Here is a 15,333-nt window from a genome sequence, read left to right on the forward strand (position 1 = left end):
TTCCTCTGTATCAATTATATCCTTGCAACAGCAGTCCTTGCCACCGTTCTCTCTTTGGTTGCTCACACACTTTGGCTGAAATATGGCATTTGATGCATTGCACGTTCCTCAAAGTTCTGCACAAAATCCATTCTGGATTTTAGAGAAATCCACATAGAGCGCATTGCAGTAGTCCAAGCGAGAGATAACCAGAGCATGCACCACTCTGGCGAGACAGTCCGTGGGCAGATAGGGTCTCAGCCTGCATACCAGATGGAGCTGGTAAACAGCTGCCCTGGACACAGAATTGACCTGCGCCTCCATGGACAGCTGTAGCTGTGAGTCCAGAATGACTCCCAGGCTGTGCCCCTGGTCCTTCAGGGGCACAGTTACCCCATTCAGGACCAGGGGGTCCTCCACAACCACCCGCCTCCTGTCCCCCCAAAACAGTACTTCTGTCTTGTCAGGATTCAACCTCAATCTGTTAGCCGCCATCCATCCTCCAACCGCCAAAATTTCTATTTGCACGAGAGGTTCACTTCTATCCCCTGGTATTTGGCAAAGAGCCAGTGAACATTTTCTCTGCTCGGATAGGTGGCCATTGTTCAGAAGCTCCTATTGCTGTTGCTGCTCCCACTCCTGACCATGATGATTGCGACAAACGAAGATTAGGCATAGCTTTTTATTACCCCAAATCTGACCTGGAATTTAGTGGAAAGGCCAAAGCTCATAGGCAGTGCTAATACTTGATGATGATTTGCAGTTCTAACCCACCCTCACCATGCGTTCCTAGGGAGGATTACAACAACTTTAAAATGCAATATTAAAATTAGTTTAAACCAGTTTCAGTCAACAAAATAGGGTTCATCCCGACTGGTGACTGGGAGTGGCCACTGAGACCATATAACACCAGTCTTGAAAGACCAACATTGGCTCCCAGTACGTTTCCGAGCACAATTCAAAGTGTTGGTGCTGACCTTTAAAGCCCTAAACGACCTTGGCCCAGTGTGCCTGAAGGAGCATCTCCACCCCCATCATTCAGCCTGGACACTGAGGTCCAGCTCCGAGGGCCTTCTGGCGGTTCCCTCCCTGCAAGAAGTGAGGTGGCAGGGAACCAGGCAGAGGGCCTTCTTGGTGGTGGCGCCTTCCCCTTGGAACGCCCTCCCCTCAGATGTTAAGGAAATAAACAACTGACTTTTAGAAGACACCTGAAGGCAGCCCTGTTTAGGGAAGTTTTTAATGTCTGATATTTTGTTCTGTTTTTAATCTGATGTGGTTGGTGGCTGCCTCAGGTGGGTGTTTCTTCTGAGTCCCTCGACCGTTCCCCTCTTTTGGGGGTCAGAGCTGTGTGTGCTGCAAGGTCTGTCCTGGACCCTCTAACTAGCCTGCTACCTCAGGTGCAGTAGAAGAGATTGCCCTGCTGCTGGTGTTGCAATAACTTTCCAGTTGGTTTCTTTCTGCACCATGAGGAAGGGGCTCCATCTTTTCCTTCACCTCAGGCAGCAAAATGCAAGTGGTATAGGCAGCAGTGTATATGGCCTGAAGGTACCAAGGTCAGGATTTGGCCTGCTCAGGTGACTGCTGATGCCCAGGTCCTGCAAAAAGTGAATAAGCAACACATTCTAAAATGATTTCATTTCTGAAACCAAGCCAGCTCCTCAGTCACGTTTGGTGATTCATTAGTTAAGATATTCCAGAATTTCCAGTCCAGGCTTCGCCATTTCGAAAGCACTTGAAAACGAAATGATTTGACGCAGGCTTTTGCCGTTTGTCTTCTGGTCGTCGTTTCTCTCTGGCACGCATGGCTGCAGTTTAATTTGCAAGGTTTTTTTTTTTTTAAAACAATTTTCACACTCAGAGAACTCCACCGCTGCCCAAATACTCAAGGCATTTGTAAAGGAGGAAATAATATGCAGGTTATCAGCCTCCTTGCAGCTTTTGTGAACATGTTGTAAGTTTAAAGTGGGGGAAATGGGGAGAGGAATTAATTTAACCAGCGATTATAATTTCTACCCATGGGCTGTGACACCGTGGTTAGAAAGAATCCCTGAAACGAGTGCCAGGTTTGTTTCAAATTACAAACGTAATCTGGAATCTTTGGCTCTTGGTAGCCCTTGGTTTATTGATAAAATCTGTTTTGTGGAAATAAAGAGGAATATGGTTTGTTTGTGTTTCTTTCTTTCTAACTTTATGAAGTCTTCCAATTACACATGCTGGACAGGATCTAAAGAAACATGCAACTCATTCACTAAGGCCAAGCTAAAATCTGGACTTGTTTTTTTTTGTTTTTCTTGAACTGCTGCCTCACTTCCTTCATGGAAAACAGCATAAGCAACCACCTCGTACAAGTGAACTCCTTGTGGCTTGTTCGGTGGGTAGGAACCCTGAATAAAACACTTGGCTTATTCAAGTAGTGCTGCTCTGGACTCATTTGAGAGGGTGGCTGGGAGATAAATTAAATACATAAATACACAAATTTATAGAGCCCTGAAAGTTCTAATGATCGGTCCATTAGAAACAGCATTTCCACTAATAGCTAAAAGAATCAAAAGGGTTCTAGCTAAAAACTACCAAAAGTTGACACTTTCATATTCAATGGATAGAGATGTTGCAATAATAATAAATAATAATAATAATAATAATAATAATAATAATAATAATAATAATAATATATTATTTATACCCCGCCCATCTGGCTGAGTTTCCCCAGCCACTCCGAGCGGCTTCCAATCAAGTGTTAAAAACAACACAGCATTAAATTTATTTATTTATTTATTTATTTATTTATTTATTTATGGGGTGAAAGATTTGTGTCATCTGAAGAGAAACTAGAGTATACTATTTGTTTGTTTCTTCTTTGATTGAGTCCATTTATTTATTTATTCAGATTAGATTGGTATACCGCCCTTGGTCTCGGGGCGGTTCGCTACATAAAACTACAATATAAAAAACGCAAAATACGTTTTACCAAACCAAGAACAAAAGCAAAACTAGCCAACAACCTCCCCTACTCCACCCCAAACACATTTAAAAGGCTATAGGAAGGAAATCAGCTAAAGGCCTGGTCGAAGAGGAATGATTTTGCCTGGTACCTAAAGGTATACGGTGAAGGAGCCAGGCGAGCCTCCCTGGGGAGAGCAGTCCATAATTGGGGAGCCACTGCAAGGAAAGCCCTTTCTTGTTTTACCACAAGACTACTCGTCCAGGGGGTACAAAAAGAAGGGCCTCAAAGGGCAATCTCAGGGTCTGGGTCTGAACCACTTCCCACAAAAGATCTCAAAACCATTTGATGTTTCATTTCTAATTGATATTACCTTTCCGAAATGAGTTGCTTGAGGTGATACAATTATGGCTCATACGCGCCGTTGCATTCCAAGCGCATGAGAGCATCTGGAAAGTTCTCAACCTACCTAGACTTGGGTGTGGAACTTGGCTGAGAACCGTGCAGCCAATTTTGTAACAAGGATATATCATTAACTAGGTGTTATCGTCATCAGTGGGCAACCTGTGGGCATCCAAATGTGGCTGGACTCCAACTTCCATCTGTCCCAGCCAGCATAGTTACTGGCTAAGGATTCTGGGAACTGGAGTCCAGGAGCATCTAGAGGACCACAGGTTCATCAATCTTCCTTATCGGCATTATTTTATATACTAACCTTCTTGGGATCCACCCCTTCAGCACACTAGACAATTTATACCTGGCAGTTTCTCTGGCGTGATTGATGCTTCTCTTTTTAAAAAATAGTTTTACAAATTAAAATGTACTTTCAAAATCCCAAATAATAAAAAGATAAACCAACAAAGTCTCAATCAAATCTCTGGACTTACCCCCACCCCTCCATGGGTTTCATCACTAATCCTTTTCCGCTGCATATTTTAAATCACTCCGATTGTTTTGATATCCCATGTATTCCTAGTTCTTGGTACATTACAAGTGCTATTCAAATCCTGCTAAAGAGCTTGACTGTTTACAGTGGTCTCTAAGTTGTTGGGATGCGGGCGACGCTGTGGGTTAAACCACAGAGTCTAAGACTTGCCGATCAGAAGGTCGGCGGTTCGAATCCCCGCGATGGGGTGAGCTCCCGTTGCTCGGTCCCTGCTCCTGCCAACCTAGCAGTTCGAAAGCACGTCAAAGTGCAAGTCGATAAATAGGTACTGCTCTGGCAGGAAGATAAACAGTGTTTCCATGTGCTGCTCTGGTTTGCCAGAAGCGGCTTAGTCATGCTGGCCACATGACTCGGAAGCTGTACGCTGGCTCCCTTGGCCAATAAAGCGAGATGAGCGCCGCAACCCCAGAGTCGGCCACGACTGGACCTAATGGTCAGGGGTCCCTTTACCTTTACCTAAGGTACGGTAAGTTATATATTTCCCCCATTCTTTATTGGAATTCTGTTCTTCCTGGTTTCTGAAACCAATGATTGATGCTTCTTAGTCAATCACTTGGTTCACATGCGCAGTCAGGCTGGCTCTGTCAGCTTCCAGACCTATGGCAATACAGGACATCACATGCCCAGGCGGAGACCCCCCAACCCCAGGTTACACCCAGGTGGAATAATGACTCGTGACAACGTGTTATGGGATTAAAATTGGCCACAACTTTATTAAACTTTCAGATGTAGGAAGACCTTGGCTTAGGCCTTGGGCATTTATCAGTCCCAGTCCCCTGCCAGGGATCTGGGGCACATCAGGGTTAACCAATCTGTCTGGGGATTGGGCTGGCTCTGGAAGACATATGTTTAAGCAGAGAGCCCACCCCTCTTTCACCGCAACACAGTGGAGTGCACTGACAGCCTTTCAGTGTATGGCCAGTGACTCCCCTCAACACAACCCCTTTTATGGGGAGCCCTGGGATCACTGCAGTAGGGGAGGGCATGTGTCACCTCAAATATTTTTCTGCAAGGAGGGAGAAATGGCAAAGCCTCACCATTGTCTTTTGCTTACCTTTCTTAAGGGCATCTTTGTGTATGAATAGGGTGAGCCTATGACCTGATTTCAGGAATTAAAGTATGTACCATCACAAAAGAATGGCCAGGCTGCCCAAGTAAGCAATCACTGGCCATTGTCAGGTATCCTGGCAGACAGGATTTCTGTTGTAGACCGCCTCCTTCTGTGATGTATGTATGGTGTTTTTTGGGGGTGGTCTTGCGCTACAGGGTGGGCAATTTCAAAAGTCTATATAAGGGCTTGCGCACCATTGTTCTGGGTTCCTCCTCCCTCCTTCGTGTGGTGAGTGGGGACCCTGTTGCAACAGTTCAATAAAGATCAGGCTTACTAGCCGCTTTGCTTCTCAATATTCTCTGGTGGGCCTCTGTTATTTTCTCCTACTGATAGGGAACCCACTTAAGGACTCTATACGGGCTCTAAGGGAAAAAGAGCAGATTTTGTTTACATCAGTTTTATGGCACGAAAGCTTTGGCACTGAAAGCGGATTTAGAGAGCATGTTGATTCTCTTTTTGGAGGAACCGGACGTCTGGGTAAAGCTATGGGCTTAGCAACTGCTTTCTCCTGTTTTGATGATACTTGCCAGCGTAACGAGTCTCGGGGGGGAATGATGCACCCAAGATTAAAATGTAGGAGTGCCCAGCAGTATGGTTGCAACACCTGACACACCCTTCTACCTATTCTGTTCTTTTCACTTGTACTAACGCTGATGGAGCCCAGGGCTGTGTCTCAATGACACCAGTAAGATTGATGAGACGCTGGCAGGTCTCTGTATTAGGAAAAATCACCAGCTATGTTGAATAGGAGTTGCAGGCGGGGATTGCAGGCACAAAGAAACGAATCAGGCAATGTGCATTGGGTGAAGAAGAGACATGGTGTAAGATGAAGGAAAACGAGACCATCATGAAATGGGGAGCCATCCTTTCGTTCATTGCCACATGGCAGAGTAACATGCACAAAGCAACCCTTGTAAGAACATACAATCTAAAAGCCAGCTGAATGTGACAGTGGCAGACCGATGCGTTAAAATAAGGATTACCATTTATTGCGTTCCTATGCAGGTGGCGCTGTGGGTTAAACTACAGAGCCGAGGACTTGCCGATCAGAAGGTTGGCAGTTCACATCCCTGCGATGGGGTGAGCTCCCGTTGCTCAGTCCCTGCTCCTGCCAACCTAGCAGTTTGAAAGCACGTCAAAGTGCAAGTAGAGAAATAGGTACCACTCCAGCGGGAAGGTAAACGGCGTTTCCATGCGCTGCTCTGGTTCGCCAGAAGTGGCTTAGTCATGCTGGCCCCATGACCCGGAAGCTGTACGCCGGCTCCCTCGGCCAATAAAGCGAGATGAGCGCCGCAACCCCAGAGTCAGTCACGACTGGACCTAATGGTCAGGGGTCCCTTTACCTTTACCAAATGTTTGAAGCCCGATACACATGATGTAAGTCTCAACCCACACATAAGAAGAAGAAGAAGAGTTTGGATTTGATAGCCCGCTTTATCACTACCCGAAGGAGTCTCAAAGCGGCTAACATTCTCCTTTCTCTTCCTCCCCCACAACAAACACTCTGTGAGGTGAGTGGGGCTGAGAGACTTCAGAGAAGTGTGACTGGCCCAAGGTCACCCAGCAGCTGCATGTGGAGGAGCGGGGAAGCGAACCCGGTTGTCCAGATTACGAGTCCACCGCTCTTAACCACTGCTGTTGAATGTGTCTCCCCTCAAAGCAGCTTCCATCTGATTTGAAAGCACCAGCTGCAGGTAACCTGAGGTGTGTACACTTGGGGCAGCCGTTGCACATGCTCAGATGACTGTTTTGTTGAGCAAGAATTTGCAGGTGCTGAGAAACAAATCAGGTCACACACAGTGGCTGAAGAGGTCCCTCTCTCTGATGTGCATAGGAATGGGAAAATGTGACATGAAACACAGCTGGGAGGGAACTACCTAGATGTATTTTAAGTCACGAATGCGTAAATAGCTGCACCCCAATATTTATTTACTGATTATTTGCCGATGGGATTGCTAAACTAGAAGGAACAACCACTCAAAAGAAAAACACCTGGGGCTTGACGGTTTTGGAGTGAAAATTGCAGGTGGAGGTATTGTTCAGTCCACCTTGTCCACCCAGCCATACTGCATTTTGAGTCCCCTCTTTGGCCCTCACCTTTCTAGCTGCATATATAGGCATCATGCCGAAGCCAGAAGTAAACAGAACATGCTACAAAAAGTCACAAAAAGGGGCAGAACAGGGCGGGGGCTGGGGGAGGCGGAACGGGGTGTTTGCAGTCTTTTTCAGTGGCGTTTCAAATATTCACAATTTCAGTTTTCACCTATGTCACAAGTCAATGGTTATTGCTCCTCCCTGCTTTTTTCCTTCACATCTGATGGGAGGGTGTTCCACAGGGCGGGCGCCACTACCGAGAAGGCCCTCTGCCTGGTTCCCTGTAGCTTTGCTTCTCACAATGAGGGAACTGCCAGAAGGCCCTCAGCACTGGATCTCAGTGTCCGGGCTGAACAATGGAGGTGGAGACGTTCTCAGGTATACTGGGCCGAGGCAGTTTAGGGCTTTAAAGGTCAGCACCAACACTTTGAATTGTGCCCGGAAACGTACTGGGAGCCAATGCAGATCTCTCAGGACCAGTGTTATGTGGTCCCGGCGGCCGCCCCCAGTCACCAGTCTGCACCAATTGCAGTTTCCGGGTCGCCTTCAAAGGTAGCCCTACGTAGAGCGCATTGCAGTAGTCCAAGTAGTCCAATTAAATTAATTTGGCTTGATTTGTAATAATCGGGAGTAATAATAATACTAACAACAACCATTTATTATTTATACCCCGCCCATCTGGCTGGGCTTCCCCAGCCACTCTGGGCGGCTTCCAACAAAATATTAAAATACAGCAATAAAAAATCATTTGGATCAAATATTCACGATTTCACTGGAACGTGAGCCCTGCATCAGTTGGGAGTTGCCTGTAGTTTCAGCCTGACAAAAGCTGGGTATAATATCACTGCCAAGGCTAATTTTACTCTCAGTGGGGTGGGGTGGGGGGGTTGAACAAGGGGAAACAAAGGCGCAGGTGAGAAAGGACGAATGTGAACCAGTGGCATTACTCATACTTGCGCTTTGCTTCGGCCAAAAAAACGAGGATTGTTTAAAAGCTGGTCCCTAAAGCACAAGTGCTATTTTCAGGCACCTGATGGTTTTTTCAAGACAGTATAAGTCAGAAGGGTGGGGCAGCTCCATATGGATATGTCTTGTATTGACATCGCACTCCCACGCTAGCAATCAAGGCTACTCATGAAATCTGCTTTTCCGTGGGAGTCAAAACGGTTATTCTTTAGGGGAAATTACCTCGGACGGGAGTGCCATCAAAAGGAAGAAGAGAGAGAGGCTAAAAATAAATCAATCTGAAACACAATCCGTCACAATGTACAATTGCACAATTATATAAGATACTATCAAAGAAGTCGGTGCAGATTACAGCCTACGCATGTGATATATTTTATATTAAACTCGCGGGGGAGTGCCCGGTGCTGCTTGGGAATCTGTAGAAACCGAAAAATATTTTTAGATGGGTAGAGTAAGTGGTGAGTTTGGACCCCTCGCACCAAAAATGGGGCAAAGTCTTGCCAAAGTCATGTTTCCATCTGCCATCTTGCTAATCCAAACGCGAATGAAGACTGCCTCCCTCACCTCAGGAACGTTTGCGTTGAGATTGGGGACAATACCTTGAGAGGTGGCTGAACCCATTGGGAACAGAAGGACGGCCACACCACTTTCCAAAATCTATAGTGGATTGCTCAAATGAGGCACCTACTCGTTCCCTCCCTAGCTATGTATCCGCAGGCATTTCGTCTTCAAGAATGGCTAGATATTCCTCTTGCCGTTAGCTGCATTAGGGTGAAAATACCAACCAAATGCTGTGAGTTCCTATGAAACTGGAGCCATTTATATGTTCTGTGTGACTGAGCGGGTGCCAGGCATGAGTAGGTTCAGCAGAGGATAATAATAATAATAATAATAATAATAATAATAATAATAATAATAATAGTAATAATTTATTTCTATCCCGCCCTCCCCGGCCAAAGCCGGGTTCAGAGCGGTTAACAACAGTAAAATAATACAGTGGTACCTCGGGTTAAGTACTTAATTTTCTTCCGGAGGTCTGTTCTTAACCTGAGACTGTTCTTAACCTGAAGCACCACTTTAGCTAATGGGGCCTCCTGCTGCTGCTGCGCCGCCAGAGCCTGATTGGTGTTCTTATCCTGAAGCAAATTTCTTAACCTGAAGCACTATTTCCGGGTTAGCAGAGTGTGTAACCTGAAGCGTATGTAACCCGAGGTACCACTGTACAGCATTCTAAAATCAATTCATTATAAAATCAGTTTAAATAAGAAATAGTAGTAGTAGTAGTAATAACAATAACAATATACTGGCATTTATGTATTTATGTGTTTATTTATATTCCACCCATCTTGACTGGGTTTCCCCAGCCACTCTGGGAGGCTTCCAACAAATTAAAACATCTTACATTAAAAACTTCCCTACACAGCTTTGTGGAGAGCTGGAAGAGGAAAGGGCTTCCCCCCCCCCACACACACACCTTTTGCCCCACTTCTGAAAATTCCCTATACAGTGCAGGTCCTTATAAAAAACCCCAAAACCCTAAGAAACTGCAGAAATGGTATTCAGTTGATAACAAATATTTAGAAATACGTAACGAGTTAGAAGGCACCAGGCTGAATCGAATGCTGCTTCCTGCAGGAACTCAGTCGCAATAGGAAGAGACTTTGCCACAAGATTTCCCAATGACTCATTTGTGAATTGCTTGCGCTGGGAATTTCCTCTGACAGAGTTGAAACATGGTACTTCAGGGCAAGTGAGATGGTATAAAAGCAGCAGGTCCTGCAGAGCTCAGACACAAGCCTTCTGAAGCACTCCAAGTACCCTGCCTTTCAGGACAGCAGCCAAGAGAGAAATTCCTTGCCTCAACATGAACTCCAAGGTTGTTGTTGCAGTTCTGGCTCTTTTCGTCCTCTCCAGCTCTCTGACGGAAGGTAAGCAAGACATTCCCGCTGAACTTTATTTAAAGAGTCCCAGGGGGCTGTGCTTACGACCGTAGCCGCAGATACCACAATCCTACAGGGAGAAAGAATAGCTGATAATGCAGAAACAGTTCCTCAAGCTTGTTTAGAAGAACGTGAGCCAATGAGATTAAATAGGATGTTACGCAAAGTGATTATATGTAAAACCCATAAAAATTATGATTAAAAAATAAATAAATAGAAGAAGGCTTAAGGTAAACAGAGCTACAAATCCGCAGAAATGTTTGCCATCCTTGTTTTACGTCGCTCCACTTGGTTCCCTCTGGGCATATCTTCACTTCTCTAGTATAGCTTATTAAATAAATTCAGGGAGGGTAGGCAATTATTAGGTTTTTAGGTATCTATTTGCCTTCTCCCAAATTGAAATGCTTTTTATTGATGATGTCTAAGTTGGTCCATCAATTAAAATGAAACCTGCAGTTGTCAGCAACGGTCCGCTGTTTAGGGTAGCTGCTAACCCTAATGTTGAGATTCCTGCATTGCAGGGGGTGGGATAGAGGACCTTTGGGTGTCCCTACGATTCTACGACTCTATGACTCTAGCTCATAAAAATACAAGGAGGCACTACCAGCTGAATGGCATCGAAGAGGCCTAGAGAAAAGCAACTTTTTAAGTTGTGCTTTGGGGGCAGGGGTGCAGATGTTCAGTGTAAAGATGTTTTGTAAAGAGAGTTGTCCCATTTAACCGGTTTCTATCCTGCTCTTTCGTAGGTGTCTCACTGGCCCGGATCGGGAGCGAGCTGCGCTGCCAATGCATAAGCACCCATTCCACGTTCATCCCGACCAGACACATTCAAGATGTCAAACTGACCCAAAGCGGACCCCACTGCAAGAACGTTGAAATCATGTAAGTCTGCTTTTGGAATTTGAGTGTCTCTCTTGCTAGATTTAGAGCCCCATCTACCAAGACGGGACGCGGGTGGCACTGTGGGTTAAACCACAGAGCCTAGGGCTTGCCGATCAGAAGGTTGGCGGTTCGAATCCCCGCGACAGGGTGAGCTCCCGTTGCTCGGTCCCTGCTCCTGCCAACCTAGCAGTTCGAAAGCACGTCCAGGTGCAAGTAGATAAATAGGTACTGCTCCAGCGGGAAGGTAAACGGCGTTTCCGTGCGCTGCTCTGGTTCGCCAGAAGCAGCTTAGTCATGCTGGCCACATGACCCGGAAGCTGTACGCCGGCTCCCTCAGCCAATAAAGCGAGATGAGCGCCGCATCCCCAGAGTCGGCCACGACTGGACCTAATGGTCAGGGGTCCCTTTACCTTTACCTACCAAGACGTTCTGCAGTGAAAAGGCCCATTGCACAACTCCCATGTGTTTAAAACTCCTGGCTGGATCGGTTCCCATTAGATTGTGCTTGTGGGGAATAAAAATAATAATAATATTTATACCCCACCCATCTGGTTTCCCCAGCCACTCTGGGCGGCTTCCAACAAAATATTAAAACACAATAGTCTATTAAACATTAAAAACTTCCCTAAAGTGTCTTCCCCAGTTGTGGAAAAGAAACAGCAAAGATATCATGAACTGTTCCACTGAAACTGTAAGTGGACATTCTTTAAAAAGTTGATTACTAGGGGATTAGACATGCCCCCCCTATTTAAGACATTTAACCAAGTAGTTAGGTTCTTGTCAATGTTCTTGCATCATGAATGTATCGAAGGGTGCTATATAAATCTAAACAAACAGACAAATAAACAGATAAATCACACTCTGCAACGAAGATGCATGACCCTCCTGTTTCCCTTTGCTTGCAGTGCTACTCTTAAGGACGGGAAAGAAGTATGCTTGGAGCCCACAGCTAGATGGGTGAAAGTGATCATCAAAGCCATTCTTGATAAGTAAGTTGTTATTCTCTTCTGGTTTTAAGAACACTGCAATGCTATGCACATATATATTTGGGAGTAAGCTCCATTGGACACAGTGAGACTCTGGCTCAAACATGCCTAAAACTGTGCTGCAAAGCTTATTTTCAATTAGGTTTGTGCAAGAAAACTTCCAGGCGCCATTGTCCCCGTGGGTCTGAGTTGTCCCTTCTCCTTCCAGATATACCCCAAATTCTTCACCTGCCCCTCTTTGCAGGCTGCATCCACAACCAGACAAATGTTCATAAACCTTGTGATCAATAACTATAATGTTCTAATGGCTAGCAAAAGAAAACGGGATACACAAAGGAGATATTTCGTTGCCTTAGCCCTGGACCAAGCTTGTGGGCCTCCAGATGTCCCATAAGCCCTAGCGAGGACAGGCAACGATGATGGGAGTTGTAGTTCGACAATATCTGCAGGGCGGCCGATTCCCCATCCCTGCCACAGACCATGGCCAAGTCCCTGAAATATTAGGGTCATCTAGTCCAACCCCCTGCAGAGGATGATTTTCGTTGGTGCAATCTTTGCAAGAACCAGGCTTAACTGGGCATATCTGGGCATATCAGGGCACACTTCCGCTTTCCCCGTGCCTAGAAACACAGGTCAGAGCCGTTTTCTGCTTGTCCTGAGCTCTCTAGGCTTCAATCTGAACATTTTTAAATCTGCTTTCCTCCAGAAAAACCCCTCTTTGGTGCTAAAAGAGAACAAACAGCAATCCGTGGAACACTCAATTGCTTTTCGTTCCAATTTCGCACTAAAGATCAGGTTTCCCCAGGGGAAAGCAGGAAGGCAAATAGAGGTTTGAAACCCTCCTATCAGACGTAAGCAAACATGACTCCATGCCTCAGCTTTGCCCATTAACTGAACCAGACCTTTAATGATACTGAACATCTGTTTTTTGCTTTTAAAAAATAGCTCATTTCAGTTCTCCCGGGCCAGTCCGTCGACTTGTTTCTAACCTCTCCTCACTTTTCCTTTATTCCAGGGCTCAAGCCAGTGCAGAATCCCAGCTATAAGGAAAAAACTTTCAGAATCTCTCCTGTTTTGCTTCCTGAAAGAAGCTGAGCCATTTCTACCATTTCTACCAAGCCTACTTTATATAAGAGCCTTTTATAAATGAGGATATTTTGGTCGTATTTATGTATTTATTTTACAACTTTGCTGATAGAAAACCCTTTGTAAGGATGTATTTAAAATAAGTGTGAAAGGAAGGCCTTGTGCAGGAAGCAGGAAGATGAGGTGGTTAAGTCAAGGTGATTTGGAAAGTGGAATGTATTGCTAAGTGCAGTAGCAATAGTGGTGAAACTGTGTGTACACCAAGCCATTATTATAGTACAAATTGGCAAATCCTGGTCCCTTGGGGCACAGGCAAAGTTAACACAGCTGCATCAAGAGAGCCAGCTACCTACTGTTGATCACTTTAGTAGTTACAGCACCAGGAGACACGGGTTCAAATCCCCACTCAGCCATGAAACTCAACCTATGGCCTTGGGCTGGTCCCTATCTGTCAGCCAAATCTACCTCATGAGGTTGAGGGGGAAAGAGCCGTGTGTGATGCTACAAGCACCAGAGGAAGGGTGGGATGAAATGTTATTTAGTTGATATCTGTCATATCTGAAGTGCCTTTCAGATATTTTGTTTTTTTCCCCCAGTTTCTAACCTATTTATTCACATGGTCATATCTGAAGTAATTATTTGTTGTCCTTGAAATTTTCTGTGTCTTATTTTAATTCTTATTATTAGAAAATAGTCATATTTAAGTGGGGGGGGGTCTTATTTATTCAAATGGTTTGTCAAAGCACAGCCTGAAGTTTTCCTCACGAGAATTCCTCACGCAGAGATGCCATTCTGAAGCCTCGCGTTTGCACATGAGATGTCTTTATTTATGTATTTATTGACCGAGAAATGTTGAGCACTGTCAAAGCATGTTTGCCTGTGTGCAACGGAATAAATTATTTTCATGTTGAAATACGGAGTTCCTTTGTCTTGTCGCTGCAGGAAGTGGCTGTTTGGCTTCATCTTTGCTTCCTTAGAGAGATTTCACACGTAAGCAGGACAGAAAGCATTGTTACTGGGGGTGTGGGGAAGATAACAGGATCAGCCCCACGCATGAGGCAGACTGAGGGAGTCCCCTCAGCCAGTGGCAGAATTCAAAGGGCGCCTCCATGGGTGATCCTTGCTGTTGGATTAACATCTGCAGTGAGATTCGGCTCCCGACAAGATCTCATGAGAGCCCCGCAAAATCTCACGAGAGTCCCACAAGATTGTTCAAAGGCCTCTGGAAGCCTCTTGCAGCCTTCCAGAGACCCTGCAAAGTGAGGTTTCCGCAGGGGCAGCAAGCGGGGGTCAGGGGGCGGCACATGCACAAACCAACACCTTCCCATTGCAGTCAGCGAAATGGGCCATCTCTGCCAGATAAACAAGTTTGTGAGGAAGAGGTTGGGGCTTCAGTGTGTCTTGCACAAAAATCAGGCTGGACAAGTTGCTGGGGTGTCCAGCAGAGGACGCTGCCCAGGGGAGCCAAAGGTCAGGTTAGGTAAAGGAGCCCTGGATGGTTAAGTCCAGTCAAAGGCGACTATGGGGTGCGGCGCTCATCTCGCTTTTCAGGCCAAGGGAGCCGGCGTTTGTCCACAGACAGCTTTCCGGGTCTGCTGTAGGAATTCTAAGGTCTCAAATATAGAACGAATGTTGATAATTGCAACAAGGAAAACACACATGCATCAGTATATAAACCACATGTCTAAAATAGTGCAGGAGAGCAATCAAAAAGCCATCTTGGCTCTCCTAAAGCAGGGATCAGCAAACTTTTTCAGCCCGGGGCCAGTCCACTGTCCCTCAGACCTTGGGGGGGGGGGATGACAGACTATATTGCGTGGACAGGCGGAGTCCCCAGATCCTGAGCGGTCCCCCCGTCATGTGGAATAACGACTCAAGACAACGTGCTATGGGATTAAATTGGCCACAACTTTATTAAATTTCAAATGTGGGTAGACCTTGGCTCAGGCATTGGGCGTTCTCCCTCCCCAGTCCCCAGCCGGGGACCTAGGGAGCATCAGGGTTATCCAGTGTGAGGGGGGGGTGGGCCGGCTCTGGAGAACATATGTTCAAGCAGAGATAGCCGCCCCCGTAACGCCCCCGCCGCAGGGGAGAGCAATGACGACCTTCTGGCGTACGGTCAAAGCCTCCCTTCAGAAAACCCCTTTAACGGGGAACCCTGGTATCGCCGCCGCAAAGAGGAAGATGGACAAAAGGATTCCGCCCAAGGCCTGATACCGCCAAAGTTGTGACGTTTTGCTACGGGAAAGGCGAAACCTGCCAATGCAGGGAAATTCCTTTCCGGCCCTTTAACAGCGACCTTAACGTAGCAGCGCCCGCATACCTGTGAAGAAAAGTTAACCTGCAAAACCTGTGAGGAAAATTAACCTGCAACATAAGACATTATCTGAGGGTGGGTAGGG

At 46.1% G+C, this 15,333-nt stretch overlaps 1 protein-coding gene across 1 annotated transcript; it reads left to right on the forward strand.

Annotated features, from left to right (window-relative positions):
- The first annotated feature begins 9,739 nt into the window (after positions 1-9,739).
- Positions 9,740-13,844, forward strand: LOC309354348 (interleukin-8-like). The gene is made up of 4 exons (XM_081884518.1): positions 9,740-9,965; positions 10,724-10,859; positions 11,765-11,848; positions 12,861-13,844. Exons 1-4 carry the CDS (start codon positions 9,902-9,904, stop codon positions 12,889-12,891), a joined length of 315 nt encoding a protein of 104 aa, XP_081740644.1. The 5' UTR covers positions 9,740-9,901; the 3' UTR covers positions 12,892-13,844.
- Positions 13,845-15,333: the final 1,489 nt, after the last annotated feature.

Source organism: Podarcis melisellensis, assembly GCF_964234715.1.
Source record: "Podarcis melisellensis genome assembly, chromosome: 13".
In the NCBI taxonomy this organism is placed as follows: Eukaryota; Metazoa; Chordata; class Lepidosauria; order Squamata; family Lacertidae; genus Podarcis; species Podarcis melisellensis.

Excerpts from the sequence above, each read along its gene's own strand:
- LOC309354348 (XM_081884518.1), top strand. The coding sequence starts at position 9,902 with ATGAACTCCAAGGTTGTTGTTGCAGTTCTGGCTCTTTTCGTCCTCTCC. Across the intron at positions 10,860-11,764 it reads TGCAAGAACGTTGAAATCAT|TGCTACTCTTAAGGACGGGA; the intron begins GTAAGTCTGCTT and ends CTTTGCTTGCAG. Across the intron at positions 11,849-12,860 it reads ATCAAAGCCATTCTTGATAA|GGCTCAAGCCAGTGCAGAAT; the intron begins GTAAGTTGTTAT and ends CCTTTATTCCAG.